Source organism: Vespula pensylvanica, chromosome 2 (assembly GCF_014466175.1).
Source record: "Vespula pensylvanica isolate Volc-1 chromosome 2, ASM1446617v1, whole genome shotgun sequence".
In the NCBI taxonomy this organism is placed as follows: Eukaryota; Metazoa; Arthropoda; class Insecta; order Hymenoptera; family Vespidae; genus Vespula; species Vespula pensylvanica.
Window position 1 is genome coordinate 207,099 of NC_057686.1, and position 14,763 is coordinate 221,861.

The 14,763-nt window shown below is 31.3% G+C and overlaps 3 protein-coding genes across 7 annotated transcripts; 2 read left to right on the plus strand and 1 right to left on the minus strand.

Moving 5' to 3' along the window:
• The first annotated feature begins 2 nt into the window (after positions 1 to 2).
• On the plus strand, positions 3 to 9,942 carry LOC122627174 (histone-lysine N-methyltransferase eggless). Of its 4 annotated transcripts, XR_006326804.1 has the most exons (17): positions 3 to 280; positions 462 to 721; positions 811 to 940; positions 1,053 to 1,196; positions 1,276 to 1,640; positions 1,742 to 2,001; positions 2,096 to 2,504; positions 2,568 to 2,822; positions 2,926 to 3,270; positions 3,399 to 3,566; positions 3,659 to 3,967; positions 4,077 to 4,342; positions 4,475 to 4,808; positions 4,876 to 5,083; positions 5,170 to 5,255; positions 9,469 to 9,477; positions 9,933 to 9,942. XR_006326804.1 is itself a non-coding variant. In XM_043808109.1 (15 exons), exons 2-14 carry the CDS (start codon positions 488 to 490, stop codon positions 5,080 to 5,082), a joined length of 3,426 nt encoding a protein of 1,141 aa, XP_043664044.1. In that variant the 5' UTR covers positions 3 to 280; positions 462 to 487; the 3' UTR covers position 5,083; positions 5,170 to 5,525. The 4 variants fall into 4 exon arrangements, 2 of the variants coding, with proteins under 2 accessions (XP_043664044.1, XP_043664045.1); XR_006326805.1 differs by lacking the exon at positions 9,933 to 9,942 and having other exon boundaries at positions 5,191 to 5,255; XM_043808109.1 differs by lacking the exons at positions 9,469 to 9,477; positions 9,933 to 9,942 and having other exon boundaries at positions 5,170 to 5,525.
• LOC122627179 (myotrophin-like) lies at positions 5,411 to 7,609 on the minus strand. Of its 2 annotated transcripts, none has more exons than XM_043808114.1 (3): positions 7,330 to 7,609; positions 6,769 to 6,879; positions 5,411 to 6,665 (listed from the first exon to the last, which is right to left on the minus strand). In XM_043808114.1, exons 1-3 carry the CDS (start codon positions 7,396 to 7,398, stop codon positions 6,489 to 6,491), a joined length of 357 nt encoding a protein of 118 aa, XP_043664049.1. In that variant the 5' UTR covers positions 7,399 to 7,609; the 3' UTR covers positions 5,411 to 6,488. The 2 variants fall into 2 exon arrangements, with proteins under 2 accessions (XP_043664049.1, XP_043664050.1); XM_043808115.1 differs by having other exon boundaries at positions 7,496 to 7,607.
• LOC122627177 (serine/threonine-protein kinase STK11) lies at positions 7,904 to 13,799 on the plus strand. Its single transcript, XM_043808112.1, has 6 exons — positions 7,904 to 8,392; positions 9,056 to 9,176; positions 9,682 to 9,867; positions 9,984 to 10,120; positions 10,194 to 10,537; positions 10,725 to 13,799. Exons 1-6 carry the CDS (start codon positions 8,055 to 8,057, stop codon positions 10,883 to 10,885), a joined length of 1,287 nt encoding a protein of 428 aa, XP_043664047.1. The 5' UTR covers positions 7,904 to 8,054; the 3' UTR covers positions 10,886 to 13,799.
• The last annotated feature ends 964 nt before the right edge of the window (positions 13,800 to 14,763 follow it).

Below are 14,763 nucleotides of genomic sequence, written 5' to 3' on the forward strand. Positions count from 1 at the left end.
TTGCAACGTTCGATTTCGTATATCGTCTAACCACAAATCACGCACATACAGAACTTCGATTGTTTCGCATTATAAATAATATTCGATTAGAATGCACGATAAAAATAGTTTTCTAAATCAATGACTAAAAGATAGAGTTTAAGGCGCTGAGATTTGTAGAATATTGTATATTTTTATCAAAGTGTGTCTACGTTAAAGTGACAATGACATAACTTGCAGCGTTTGTGTCATCCACCGACAAAACAATTTTTAATTTCATCTATAATTTATCAATAATCGGGTAACGAGATTAAGAGCTTATTTTAAAGTATGAAAAAAAATTAGAGTTATTAATCTTCTCGTTGTATTATATTTGTGAGTGGTGAGGTGTGTGTGTGTGTGTGTGTGTGTGTGTGTGTGTGTGTAAACGTAAATAATTGGTTACAAGTACAAGAATAATATGTATTATTTTATATTTTTAGGTGAAGGTGAATAAGAAACACTGAAGATGGAAGTAATAGAATTAGTTTCAGACGAAGAATTACCTAACAATAAGGTTAAAAATGCTAAGATTTCTAAAACCTGTAATACTAATTGTATAAACTTCAAATGTAATTCAGGAGTTGATATGAAACCTGCGCCATCCTTTGCTTGCGCATATTATGGTATCAATACAGAAAAGAGAAAAAGACCTAAAGTAATATGCAAGCAATGTTTTAATATGGCTTTGGAGCATCAAAAAGTATACAACATTATTTTGAAAATATTTATATATTACTTATGTCGTCGTATGTAATCGAAACTACATAGATTTTCTTTTTATTTTGGCAGCAATTGGTAGCAGCATTCTTGGATCAAAAATCTTTATTGAGATGTAATTTTCCAGATCATACGGTAGAAGTTGAAATTTCTGATAGCGATGAGTCCGACGATGAGAAAAAAAAAGAGCTTGATGACAACAGTGAGATTACATTAGATTTTTTTTTTTTTTTTTTTTTTTTTACAAGACTGCATTCTAAAAGCTATATTTAACTTTCTTTGATTTAAGTCTTTTTGGCTTTTATTATATATAGATACTTATTTGCCGACGGAAGTACTTTTGGATTTAGAAGAAAAATTGGATAGTACATTGCAATCACTTTTTAATCGATATAATCTGAATTATCAAATAGAGGAAGCGCACAATGTATTGATAGAACAGTGGAAACAGATTGATGGTATCTATACACATTGAATAACTTTCTCAATAAAGATCTAAAGATGCTATATTAATAAATCAAAAAATTTTATCGACAGAAAGAAATAAAACCATTGATGATCAGATAAGAGCATTAACTTCCCATATGGACACGTTAAGAAATAGTTTGTACGAAGACTTCAGACCACAAATTCGAATGCTTCAGGAACTTCAAATAGATTCAGATTACGAAGAAAGTATTGCCCATCCACTTGTAGCAACTAAAAAAGTCACACAAGTACGCATGTCACCTTGTAAAATGCAGCAAGATTCTCAACCGGAAATACTACCCATCGAGAGGGATAATAGACAAATGATAACATTGGATTTACCTCCTAGCGGTCCCCTTGTCAAAGTCCAACCAGAAATTGACAGTATCGTTTACATCATGAAACATCCTCTCATGCGATGGATTAAAGCAAAGGTAAAAAAGAAGCAAAAGTAAAGGAAAACAAAACAAAACAAAATATAGAAAAACAATGTTGATTACAAAGAATTTCATCTGAGAAATAATTCTCTTTCTAGGTACAAAATGTGGTTTCCAAAAGTCCATTACATTGTAGAGTAAGATTATTGCAAAAAAAGTACAATTCAGTTATCAAGTCTGTCTTTGGTAAACAAATTGCTGTAGCAGTACCAAGTAAAGTTTTGATTCCTGTCGGTACCAGAGTCGTCGCTATCTTTCATGATTCGGAAAATTATGAAAAAGTTATGGAAAAATTGGATGCTTCCAATTTTTATAGCGGAGTGATCGCAGAACCTCCTAAATCTACGAATAAGTACAGGTTAATAATAAGAAGAAATATTTTTTGGATGATATTTATATTTTCGAATTATTTCAAAAATTATTCTTATGCATCGATGATGTTAACTTGTCAGATACTTGGTGTTCTTCGATGATGGATACGTACAGTATGTCACGCACAAAGATATCTTTGTAGTATCTGAAAGTTCTCCTAGAGTTTGGGAAGACGTAGCTACCGAATCACGAGATTTTGTAAGAAAATATATGGAAACGTATCCAGAAAGACCTATGGTGAAACTACAAAATGGTCAGATAGTGAAGACCGAATGGAATGGTAAATGGTGGGTTGCAAGGGTTAAACAAGTAGATGCGAGTCTCGTGCAAATGCACTTTGATGCAGATCAAAGAACAGAATGGATTTATAGAGGTTCTGCCAGATTGGGACCTTTATATCTCGAACTATTAAAAGCAAATGCTAGGCAGCATGGTCATCATGCTTCCCTCAATACACCTAGTCGTCATCGTATTCCTATTATTTCCAATGTAAGCATTTCATAGCGTCAAAAATAATTCTCCTTTTCAATCGCTATTCCTCTTTATTTATAGAAAAACAATCTACCTTATGTGGAATATACTTCGAATGTAGAAGCAGACGAGGAGGCAAGAAATATTCAAATAGGAAAGCAATCGGACACTGCGGCTATTGGAAATCAGAATTCCAGTATACCTAAAGCAATTTCCGCGGTAACACCATCGCAGTCTCGTGCCGTCGCTAAAAAAAGTACTAGTAAAAAACCAATAGTAACAGATACAACTGCTTATAATCCTAATCTAGAAATGAAATCTTCTCACAGCATCGTTGTAAGTTTAGTATTGTTGCATAAAACACAGTTAAAAAATTACGCGTGTGTGTGAAAAATATTAATGAATATTATTGGAATGATAGAAAATATTTTTTTTATAGTATTATCAAACACAAAACGAGATTCAAACGAAGAAATTTGTTCCTCATAAATGTGGACCACATTGTATACAAAGCATATCTTTTACACCAGATGATTTGAAAGGATACTCGCCCCTTTCGATTCCTCTACTGTGTGGTTGGAATAGACAACTCTGCAAATTTCCTAAAGGCAAAAAAGTTATATTGTATCAAGCCCCGTGCGGTATAAGATTACGAAACATGGAAGAGCTACATCATTATCTTCGTCTTACGGCTAGTCCAATGTCGGTAGATTTATTTGATTTCGATTATTGGGTCCATTGTCTAGCAGAGTTTGTTTTAGACAAATGTTTTGTTAACATTAAAGTAAGCAAATATTAAAATTATTTTTCTATTTAATTTCACACGATAATGATAAATGTAAAATGATTCGATGACATTACTCGACTTTATTACCAAGTTGATATAATCTGAAATATGTGTTCATACGCCAGGATCTTAGCTATGGAGTGGAAAATGTGCCAATACCGTGCGTGAATGAATTAGATCATGCTTTACCCGATACTATCAGATATAGCACTCAAAGAGAACCTACAGAAGGCGTAAACTTAAATTTAGATCCAAATTTTCTTTGTAGTTGTGATTGCGAAGACGATTGCCAGGTAGTCATATATATTTACTTGTATGAAGCAATATATATCATTTATGTATCATTGACTTTAATCATATTTTCTGGCAAAATCTGTTTGTGCAGGATAAAACAAGATGTCAATGTTGGCAACTGACGATACAAGGAGCAACTTTGGGAGGAAGAGTACCAAATACAGCTGTTGGCTATGTTTATAAACGTTTACCAGAACCAGTAACCACTGGTATTTATGAGTGTAATTCTGGCTGCAAGTGCGCCGTAAAAACGTGTTTGAACAGAGTCGTACAGCATCCGCTTAAATTGAAATTACAAGTCTTCAAAACGGCACCTCGTGGGTGGGGCATAAGGTGTCTCACTGACATTCCACTTGGTTCTTTTATTTGTATTTATGCTGGACGGCTATTGACTGAACAGGTATAAAGCCGAGTTAGCACGAAGCTTTTCTCAATAAGTCATATATGTTTGAAGAGACGTGTATGAAATTAATATATTATCATTAATAATCCGTTTCCGTGGCACATAGGGTGCAAACGAAGGTGGAAAAAATTATGGAGATGAATATCTTGCGGAATTGGATTATGTTGAAGTTGTGGAAGGAATGAAAGAAGGTTACGAAAGTGATGTTTTTGATCCAGAAATGTCTTTGACTCCTGCAGAAGATAAGAAAAAAGAAAATGCTGCAAGCGACGAAGAGTATAATACCAAAAACAATACAAACGATTCTGATGAAGATTTCAACATTAGCAAATACGTGAATTTTTCTGTAGACTCAAATGAACCTTCTATCAGGTACATTAAAGAATATCATAAGAATATGCTAAGTATGATTTCGGAAGAGAAATATATTTTTACCCTGTATACCTATACCTTATCCATTATCGTTGTAACAATTGAATTTTACATTTAGTTATGTAATTTCAGAAAGCGCCTTAGGAAACGTAAAAAAGGCGAAACACTCAATCAAGATGGCTCGGAGGAAAACAGCGAAGATGGAAGTACTACGAAAAGTTTAGAAAATCTTTCTACGAAATCAATTGCGCTTGAAAATCGTTCAACGGATCAAGATACAGTTACGATAAGCGACGAAGAAGAAAATCGAAGTAGTAGACGCGAACCAAGTAGATTCGATCCATCGGTAGAGCCTATGCAATTAGATAGACCCAAGTTTAAATCTGTAAGGGATTTTTACGGAGAAGATGAAGCTGTTTACATTATGGATGCCAAAACAACGGGAAATATAGGCCGTTACTTAAATGTAAATATTTACAAATTCTCATTAGAGTTTTCATCGTCAAACATTGAGCATTACACCATTTTTCCAGCATTCTTGTGACCCGAACGTTTTTGTTCAAAACGTATTTGTAGATACGCACGATGTACGTTTTCCGTGGGTAGCGTTTTTTGCTTTAAATTATATTAGAGCTGGACAAGAACTAACATGGAATTATAGTTATGACGTAGGTAGCATACCAGGTAAAGTAATTATTTGTAAATGTGGCGCATCAAATTGCAGAGGCCGGCTTCTCTAAGGTATGTAACTATTAATTAACGTCGTAATTTGTTAAGTAGAATTTATTTTCTTTTTTTTTTGTCTCTTTGTTTTTTTTTTAATATAGCAAAACCACATTCAATTGCAGAAAATATTATGAGAGGCAATGTACATTGTTACAAGTACAAATGAAATAGCGATAAGAATTTTCTAAATAATAATGCAACGGATGTCGACGTATGTGTACAGTAAAAAAACATGATGAAAAAAGGGAAGAAGATTAAGTAATGCAAATTTTATATACTAGAAGGTGGGACTATTATGGTATCCTTTAGAAAAATTCTAAAAGGAGAAGATAAACACGATTGTATTATCAATGTATACATGTATTCATTTTGCAAACATCCAAATGTGACATAACATTAAAACAGAACAAAAATATACAAAACGCATGTTATATATTGCATAAATTCATCGATTATATATTACAGTCTTTTCCTCTTTAGCCTGTTCCACTAAGCAGACATCTACATATGTGTTATAATATTTTGCTAACTTTGCTATTAAACAACCTGTTTAATTTTGTACCATCTACAATAGAAGGGATGCGCGTGGATGAATGCCGTACCAATCAAGTTAGCATTAAATCTCACAGAATAGGCCAGTTGAATGCGCAGCACTCTAATAAACTTTTAGCCATGTGTATGAAGTTGACAAAGTCAACAAAATTCATAACAATGCTCCAATGACTTATGATTTTTGATTATTGTACATTTTTTTATATCTTCCAAGACAATATATATGAGACATGATCTTCGTAAACACATTCATAATCTTTTTTGATATAACTTATATTGAACAAAAAGACTTTTAACTTGGATTGAAAGTAAATCAATCAAAGAATAATTCAAACAAAAATTTACATTGTTAGGTATTTCATTTTTAATAATACTTAATGTTTATGTTGTAACTAAAATTTTTTTTTCACTAGAAAAATTATAAATATAATATTAAAACAGCCTTTTTGAAAGATATGTGAAAGGAATGATCGATATTAATAAACAAATAATAAATAGATTAAAATGAATTCATTTTATAGAATGTATCAAAATATTCTCTACAGTATACTCGGTTAAATTGGAAAAATAAGATTAATTCCAATGCGTATAACACATAAAAAGATGTTACTATACAGTATAAATTTAGAACTTATTAGTATAACTGAAATCTACTAAAAAATAATTCCCTGATTATGTATCTTTCATGTGCGACATATCGTTATAAAACTGTGATCCCCATATTTCTGACAGCTTTCATTCAAAATACATAAATACGATGGTTAAAAGTATGCACGAAATTAAAAACAAAGCAATCGCGATATTATATTAAGAACATTAACATACTAGAATAAAAAAAGTTATCGCCTTGTATACGTTAGGATTTCTGCTAGTGCATTCTGAGAAGCTGTTTGATTTCTTCTTTCTCAGCGGCGTTCAAATAACTTGTCCCGTCGGGAGTTAATCCATCCGGTCTAGCGCCTTTTTCTAACAATAGTTTAACGCAATGCGTATGGCCTTCCCAAATTGCAGCCAGTAATGTTGTTATCCCATGTTTGTCCGTAGCCTGAAAAATGATTATTGACGTTACGTTTATTTAATCGTTTATAAATATTTTTCTACTTTGGCACAAAGTTTAAGTACTCGAGAAGTTTAACGATACAACTTACATTAGCATCCGCACCTTTCTCTAATAGATATCTGACTACATCATATTGTCCATAATCTGCAGCATAATGTAACGGTGTTCTTCCATCTATCATTTGATTTACATCGATATTCTGTCGGGTAAAGATATACGTATATATAATGTGTGCGTGTGTGTACACACATACACACACACACACACAATTATACAATAATATAAGACGAAATATGATGAAATAGAATTTTACATAAAGTAAAATGTTGCGGTAAATATATCTCATTGGAATGAGATTATACTCTGTTGCAACGTATAAAAATCTAGAATATATTAAAATAAAATATATGTAAGAAGAATTGATATAGTACAATTACCGACAGCACGCAATCGTAAAAGATAATTAGAAAGCAAAATTGATGCAGCTGTTATTTAAGCAATTGCAAAGTACTGCACGAACGAACTGATTACTTATTACTTTAAATAAAGCAATTAAGAAGATAAAAATAATTGGTCGTTATAATATTTAGTCGTAAATCTATAATATGTAAAAATGATTAAAGTCTATAAAATAAGATGTCATATTTGCCTTATTCTCAACGATATCCCGAACTTGCTCGAGATCACCATTTTTTATTCCCCAAACGAGTTCGCTCATTTTTTTCGTAAATTTATTCAAACAAACTCTTGTCAACCGATAGACGTATCTAATATAAAATTGTAACCGCTTGTGTCAATTATGTGACGAATCTTACATCCATCAGATTTGGTTAAACATCCGCACGAAAGAGCAGACCGAACGTGATGTCAGGATGTAAAAAAAATTGTATGCGATAAGCGTATAAAAAGCGTGGCGGCGTTAGCGCTCCAGCGACGTTCTACTGATACGCCAAATACGCGTTGGGCGCGATAAATTGAAAGTTTTAATGAAACGTTACCGTTATGATAAAATAAACGAAAATTATTGGTCAAATGGATTATGAGATCTCGATGCGACCGATGCGAAAGATCTCTGGATATGTTTATAAATCGTATAATATAATTCTTATCGTAGCGCAAGATAAATTAGCGCAAGTATTTCGCGTGGAAATAGTTTTGAAATTCGACCACCAGGGAGCGCATGGATAGTAAGGGAACACGGGCGCACCTATTAAACGAATGAGGCGTTATTCGAAGCCCTTGTTGCTTCCTACCTTTTCTACGAGTTTGGCTCCCCTGATCGCAATTCACAACAGTAGTGGTGCCGGTTGTATTATAGGTTAAATTTGTGTGATTTTGTGTGACTTACAATTAGTTTTACTTAGAATTGTGAAAATGGACAATCGGATTACGATATGTGACCCAGATGAGGAAGAAATAGACAATGAAATATTTCGAGATATCGAGCCAGTCAAGTGGATTAACGATGATCCAAATTATGGCTTGGATGAAATCAACATGTTCTTCCATAGGGTGGATTCAGATCAGATCATATATGAGGAGAAAAAGAAAAAATGTAAATTTATCGGTAAATATGTTATGGGGGATGTACTTGGTGAAGGTAGTTATGGTAAGGTGAAAGAAGTACTGGATTCAGAAACTCTGTGTCGAAGAGCTGTTAAGATTCTAAAAAAGAAAAAGCACCTTAAACTCCCAAATGGAGAAATTCAACGGTATGCTATATTAGCATGTAATAATATGTATATGAATATATGTGTATAAACGTTGGTGGATACAACATACATACATATTTATACATATTTATTGTTTATCTTTTGCGATTCGTCATGGAAGTTGTCACTCGTTCTACAGTATAATTCTCATTTTAAAGAATTCAATTTGTGTTCTATTTATTTATTTTCTTTTTCCGCAACGTACAGTGATTACTTTCACGATGGAAAAATTATGGAATATCTTGCCTTTCGTAAATTACTTTTGTCATATTTCATTATTATATATTTTTTCGTTTGCTAAACATTTTCGCAGATATGATTATATAAATTAGATATATTACTTTGATTTCAATTGCCATCTATATTACATAACGATATATAAAAATGTTACTAACAAAAATAATAATATTTATATATTATTAGTAACGAATTAATTATTTGTGTCAAATAAATTAATATTACTTTCAAATAATCTAAACATATAATGTTACATTTAAGACTTTTTGTCATAAAATTGCATCCCAATATAGATCATATTGTAAAGAAAAATTATAATCTTAAAGAAAGAATGGGTATATTGGTTCAAGCAAACACTGATTGTATACACATATAGATTAATTTATTTGTATATACATTTTGATTATTTCTGATGTTCATTAACAGGGAAATAAAACTATTAAGAATATTAAAACATAAGAACGTCATTAACCTTGTAGATGTTCTTTATAATGATGAAAAGAGAAAGATGTACCTAATTATGGAATTTTGTGTATGTGGATTGCAGGTAAAGTTCAACGAATTTCAAACTTTATTGTGCAACATTATTTAACATATACATGCATATACAAAAAAAAATATAATATATATGTTATGTATTTTTATTTTATAATTTATCGAGTATACGAATAAATGTGATCTTATGATAAAAGGCATGAAATATTAATCTAACGTTTCTAAAGGAAAATATTAATATAAGATGTCTCATTTTGATATACGCGAGGAAATAACTATTGCATTTAATATTCAGAAGTCAAGTAGAGATTTGTGTAAAAATACATAATAACAATTTTTTTTTGAAAACTGTTGATATTGGTTTGCTTGTATAAAGAGAATAATTTTTTATATTTAGCGCGCACTTGTGTGTGATGTGTATATATATATATATAATATACGCACACACATATGTGTATATATATATATATATAACTATATATGCATAGTAGTAAGCATAAGAAAGGATTGCATGGAGTTGACAACAATTAGATTTCTATTTATTAGATTCTTTACAGGACATGTTGGAAAGTACACCTCTGAAGAAGCTTCCACTTTGGCAGGCACATGATTATTTTTGTCAGCTGTTGGATGGCTTAGAGTATCTTTATAGTAAAGGAATAGTACATAAAGACATTAAACCTGGAAATCTGTTATTGACATTAGATGGTACCTTAAAAATTAGTGACTTTGGAGTTGCAGAGGTATGGACTTTTGAATGAAATGTATTTTTATAAAAGAGAGATTAATGAAAGTTGTTATATTCCTCGATTTTTTCTGTCTTTTATATTTTAATGATATATTTTTCCTACCTTGCAAGGCACTAGATATGTTTTCTATAGATGATACATGCAAAATGGGTCAAGGTTCTCCAGCCTTTCAACCACCCGAAATTGCAAATGGCTGTGAAACATTTTCAGGATTTAAAGTAGATATATGGAGCAGTGGAGTTACATTGTGAGTTTGATAATATCAGATTACTTAAGATCTTTACCGGATAGTAATATGTAGTTACTTCCATTTTGTATAGATATAATATAACAACAGGTCAGTATCCTTTTGAAGGGGACACTATATATAAATTATATGAGAACATCGGGAAAGGCGAATATACAATACCGGAAGAAGTAGAGGAACCTTTAAGATCCCTTATAGAAGGCATGCTGCAAAAAGATGCAGAGGATAGATTTACGTTGCAACAAGTAAAAAGACATCCTTGGACCATATGTAGGCATCCTAGAACGGAAAACGAAGTGCCTTTACCTCCCTTGAGGGGAAGTAAATGTCACAGTATGACTGTATTACCGTACCTGATGGAATATCATTATGGAGTTGATGACAATCCTACATATTATACGGAACATCAACTCAATGGTACGCGAAATTTGGTATTTTTAAAGAGTATGATATCTGTCTTGTAAGAGAGTAAAAATATCTGAAATTCTTTTTTTTTGCCATGCTTGCCTTCTTATCTTTTCAAGTATGATTCATTTATTTTTGCGCTTTAAACGCGATATATAAACATCTATAAGGATTCATTGGAATGTATTCGTTTTTATAGAGGAAAGAAGACTTCAAGAAATGGATAGGACTAGCGAAGATCAAAAGCCAACTTGTAACAGTCATTGTAATAACAAATCAAATACACATAGCAAAAGAAGATGGCGCAAACCGATATCATGTATCGGTATTAAAAAATTTCCATCTTGCAAACCTTCGTGATCTGGCACAATAGTATTTCATGGTATAAAATATTTTACCGGTAGTTACAAAGTTTCTCTACGGGGGAGATGACTGAGTGTTTGACAGCGCAACACTTTTGAACTAGTTCAAAAGCGCATAAATATAAACATTTGTGATATTAATATTAAATAGTTATATTGAGAGGTCCACGATACACTATTGATCGTGGATTAAATTATTTCTAATTCGTAAGAGAAAAGTATCGTTTGTTTATGTGTGTCATAATGAAATTATGAATAATAAGATTGCCTCTAACTATGATACATATTAGAATTTGTTTCTATATTTAATTTTGTAAATTGAGATCATCTAAGTAAAGTGATAATAGTCAACTTATATCGTCTCTATTAATTGAGATATGCTAATACTGGTGTGGCAGAGTTTTTAGACTCTTATTTATACTATATTAGTTTTCGAAAAAATAACACAGATATTTTATAATTCAAAAGGGCAAATTAGTTTTCGATAAAAAAATTCTTGCTCTTCGATTATAACGTCTTATAATTGCGTTTACATTAACTTGTAACTATAGAATGAGGAAAGAGCAAGAGAGATACGAAGAAAAAAAAAGTTCAATATTTATAGAAGCGAAAGAAAATCAACAATTTTATCTTATATATTGTTCAATGTAATTATACCTAAATTACGACGCCAGCATGACTAGGATATGTAGTATTTTTTTAAGTGAGATGATTTTTTTGTACTGTACATTAACTTAATTGAACGCGTGTAAATATGGAATAGAGATATTCGTAATCACAATTGCAATCTTAAGGGAAGTTTGTATCTGCTTGAATCGCATACTATATGTCATATTACAACGCTAATATATTCAATTTTCAATGGTAGAGAGTGATCATCATGACGAGTAAAATTTTTTCAAAATGAAAACATGTTGTAAAGCCTTTAGCGATGACTACCTATAAATGGTACAATAGAATGTTATAAGCAAAAAATACATGATTTTTTATATTTATATATTAGTGCGTTTACAAGAGTTTACTATTGTATTATGTATAACACATAATTCAACTCAAAGATAATGCAGATACTGTTTCCCCTTAAAGAATTTTATAAGTATGATTGAATAAGTATTAAAAATGATTTGAAGTGTATAGGATGTACATAAAAAGAATGTCTCTATAAACTTTTCTCGGTCATACACGGAGTACCAATTACATGGAATATATTATAAATTGAAAGCATAAACACATTACCTGTATATCTCCGCCTACAATGATATATCGATTTCATCTCTTTCATCAAATATCGTAAAAAATGAAAATCAGTATATAATTGTATTTGCATATTGACAATATTGTTATACATTCTGAAAAATCAGTTCAGCGGTATACTTGTTTAATGATACGTTTTTTTTTTTTTTTTCTTTTTCAATCGACATTCTACGTTTATACTTGAATATTATCGAAGCAGTAGATATTCGAGAAAAGAAAGAGAAAAAAGCAAAATAAAAAATCAGGATGGTGCTAAAGATAAAAAATGTAGATGTTACTATTATGAGATAAAGAAAAAACAAAGAAGTATGATACTATAATATAATAATCATTGCGCATAAATAGAAAACGAACTTGTTTTGGCCAGAAATTTATCGTATAACGATTGACTAAGGATGCATTGTAGGGAAGGAATGTATAACTTGTATTAAAAAATTAATGCAATTGACTTTAATTAAAGAATATAAGTAGAACGTAAGATCGAAACATTAGGGTTTTGTAATTTATCTCTTCTATTAAGGAATTCAGATGCCTAAATGTCACTTGAAAGTGGAACTATGCAGTATAGATTAAAATAATTTTGATTATAGACATTTAAAAATATAATAGATATTATCTAGTACTAAAACGATACCAGAATTATAAACGAGAAAAACATTTTTTATTTTGTTTAGCAATTGTTGCTCGTGTTAGATAATAGATGCAAGATAAATACAATAAGCATATTAAATGTTTATACGATAACAACTTTTTGACCTTGCATATCATACGAAAAAAAATCATCAAGAATTCTAAACAAAATATACTTGTACAATTATTACATAAAATTAATGTATGCCTGTATAAAAGAAAATGTAAAGTGATGTCCCTGTCATGTTTTTATTGGGACAATATTTATATATATATACATACATATATTTTTATTGTAATACAGAATGTACTCTTGTTTGCCCATATGTGCTATCAAGGTAGCGATATAGCTCGTAAGAATTATAGTCATATTCTTAAAAAAAAAATAGCATATACACACACACACACACACACACAGAATGGATTATATTAAATAACGAAATATTTCCTTTTAATCGAAATTATCGAAATAATTAAATTTTACGTACGTTAAAGCATATGATAGATATATCGAATAATTGCATAAATAGTCATCTACACTATACATTTCCTTTGCAATATATCATCGAAATATTAATTAATTATACGTGTTTATGGTAATTTAATAATATCACGTGTCAATTATATATTCATTTATGCATAAAGTTGCTTAAAAATAAATTGCTTACCGAAAGTGCAAACGTTCAGAATAGCATAATAGTATAATAATTGCAAGGCCATTGGATTATATCTGAAATGGGCTTATATTCGTCATTATACATTTGTCAAATGATTCTTAATCATGCACAAAATGTCCTAAAGATAAATATTTTTTTTTCATCGCTAATATCAATTCGGTAATATGATTAAGATAAGACATAATTTGTTTCTGTATTATATCATATTCTATCGGCTGCCTGTATCATACCGATCGATGTTGTATATATGTATGTATAAGTTTGTATCGTAGAATAGACATTTAAAAATAATTTACAGATGTACTAACGTATTAGCAAAATTGTGAATATACTGCCATTCAGCCTTGTTCACACGTTGTTTTAATCGAAAGCGTTTCAAACGGATAAGTTAACGAATGAATACGTTGAATAATATGAAAATATCAGAAAAATTTTTCGAATAACTATATTTATATAGCGAACATTATTTTTAATCTTCTCGCATTTATTAATTAGTCAGCATATATACGTATATGTCTATCATCGGTCAGATATTGCAGCGAAAAGTAAATTTGTTAATAGGAAAGTATAATGGGCAAAGAGTTAATCCGCTTTCGACTTGGGCTCGTCCATTATCAAAGATAGTTTCGCTCGATGACGTAACGTTGGCGCGCAATTTAATCGAATAACCTCTGTGCCTGTCATTCAACGACCTCTCTTTTCGCTGCAATATCCGACCAATGATATATCTATATATATAGATATACTTACTGACTAATGGAAGAACAAGAAACATATTTTCTCGACTCTTACGTTATTATATGATTGCAGAAATAGGAAATAATATATTTAATATATAAATGTTCAAACAGAATTCTCCCCTATTGTCCTAGCTATGAAATATCTTTACGATAGAGAAATGCACCCTTTTTCTCGTTTCCACTTTAAAAAAACACACACTCGCGATAACTCTATGGAGAACGAATGATTCGTTAATTGAAAACTTTTTGGTTGCGCGCGTGTACAATTATCCGCTAAACAAGCAAGTACATATACAGGTATATATACGCGTAACGCAAAATGTGTAACGGAAAATGCTTAACGGCCCGTGGACGAGCCGTTGGACACGGCCGCCGGCACCTGCTAGTAAAAGGTGACACGCTAATGCGTTAAGGCTGTTCACCACCTTTCGCTCGTAGCGTACGCGACTTCAGCGACAGGTATGGGCAAAATATGAACTACAAGCGCAATAGGGAAATACTGTCCCCACTGTGCGTCTATTGTATCGGTATATAAGCTTCTGTAGTTGTACCCCTCTCGCGCGTAATCTAATCGC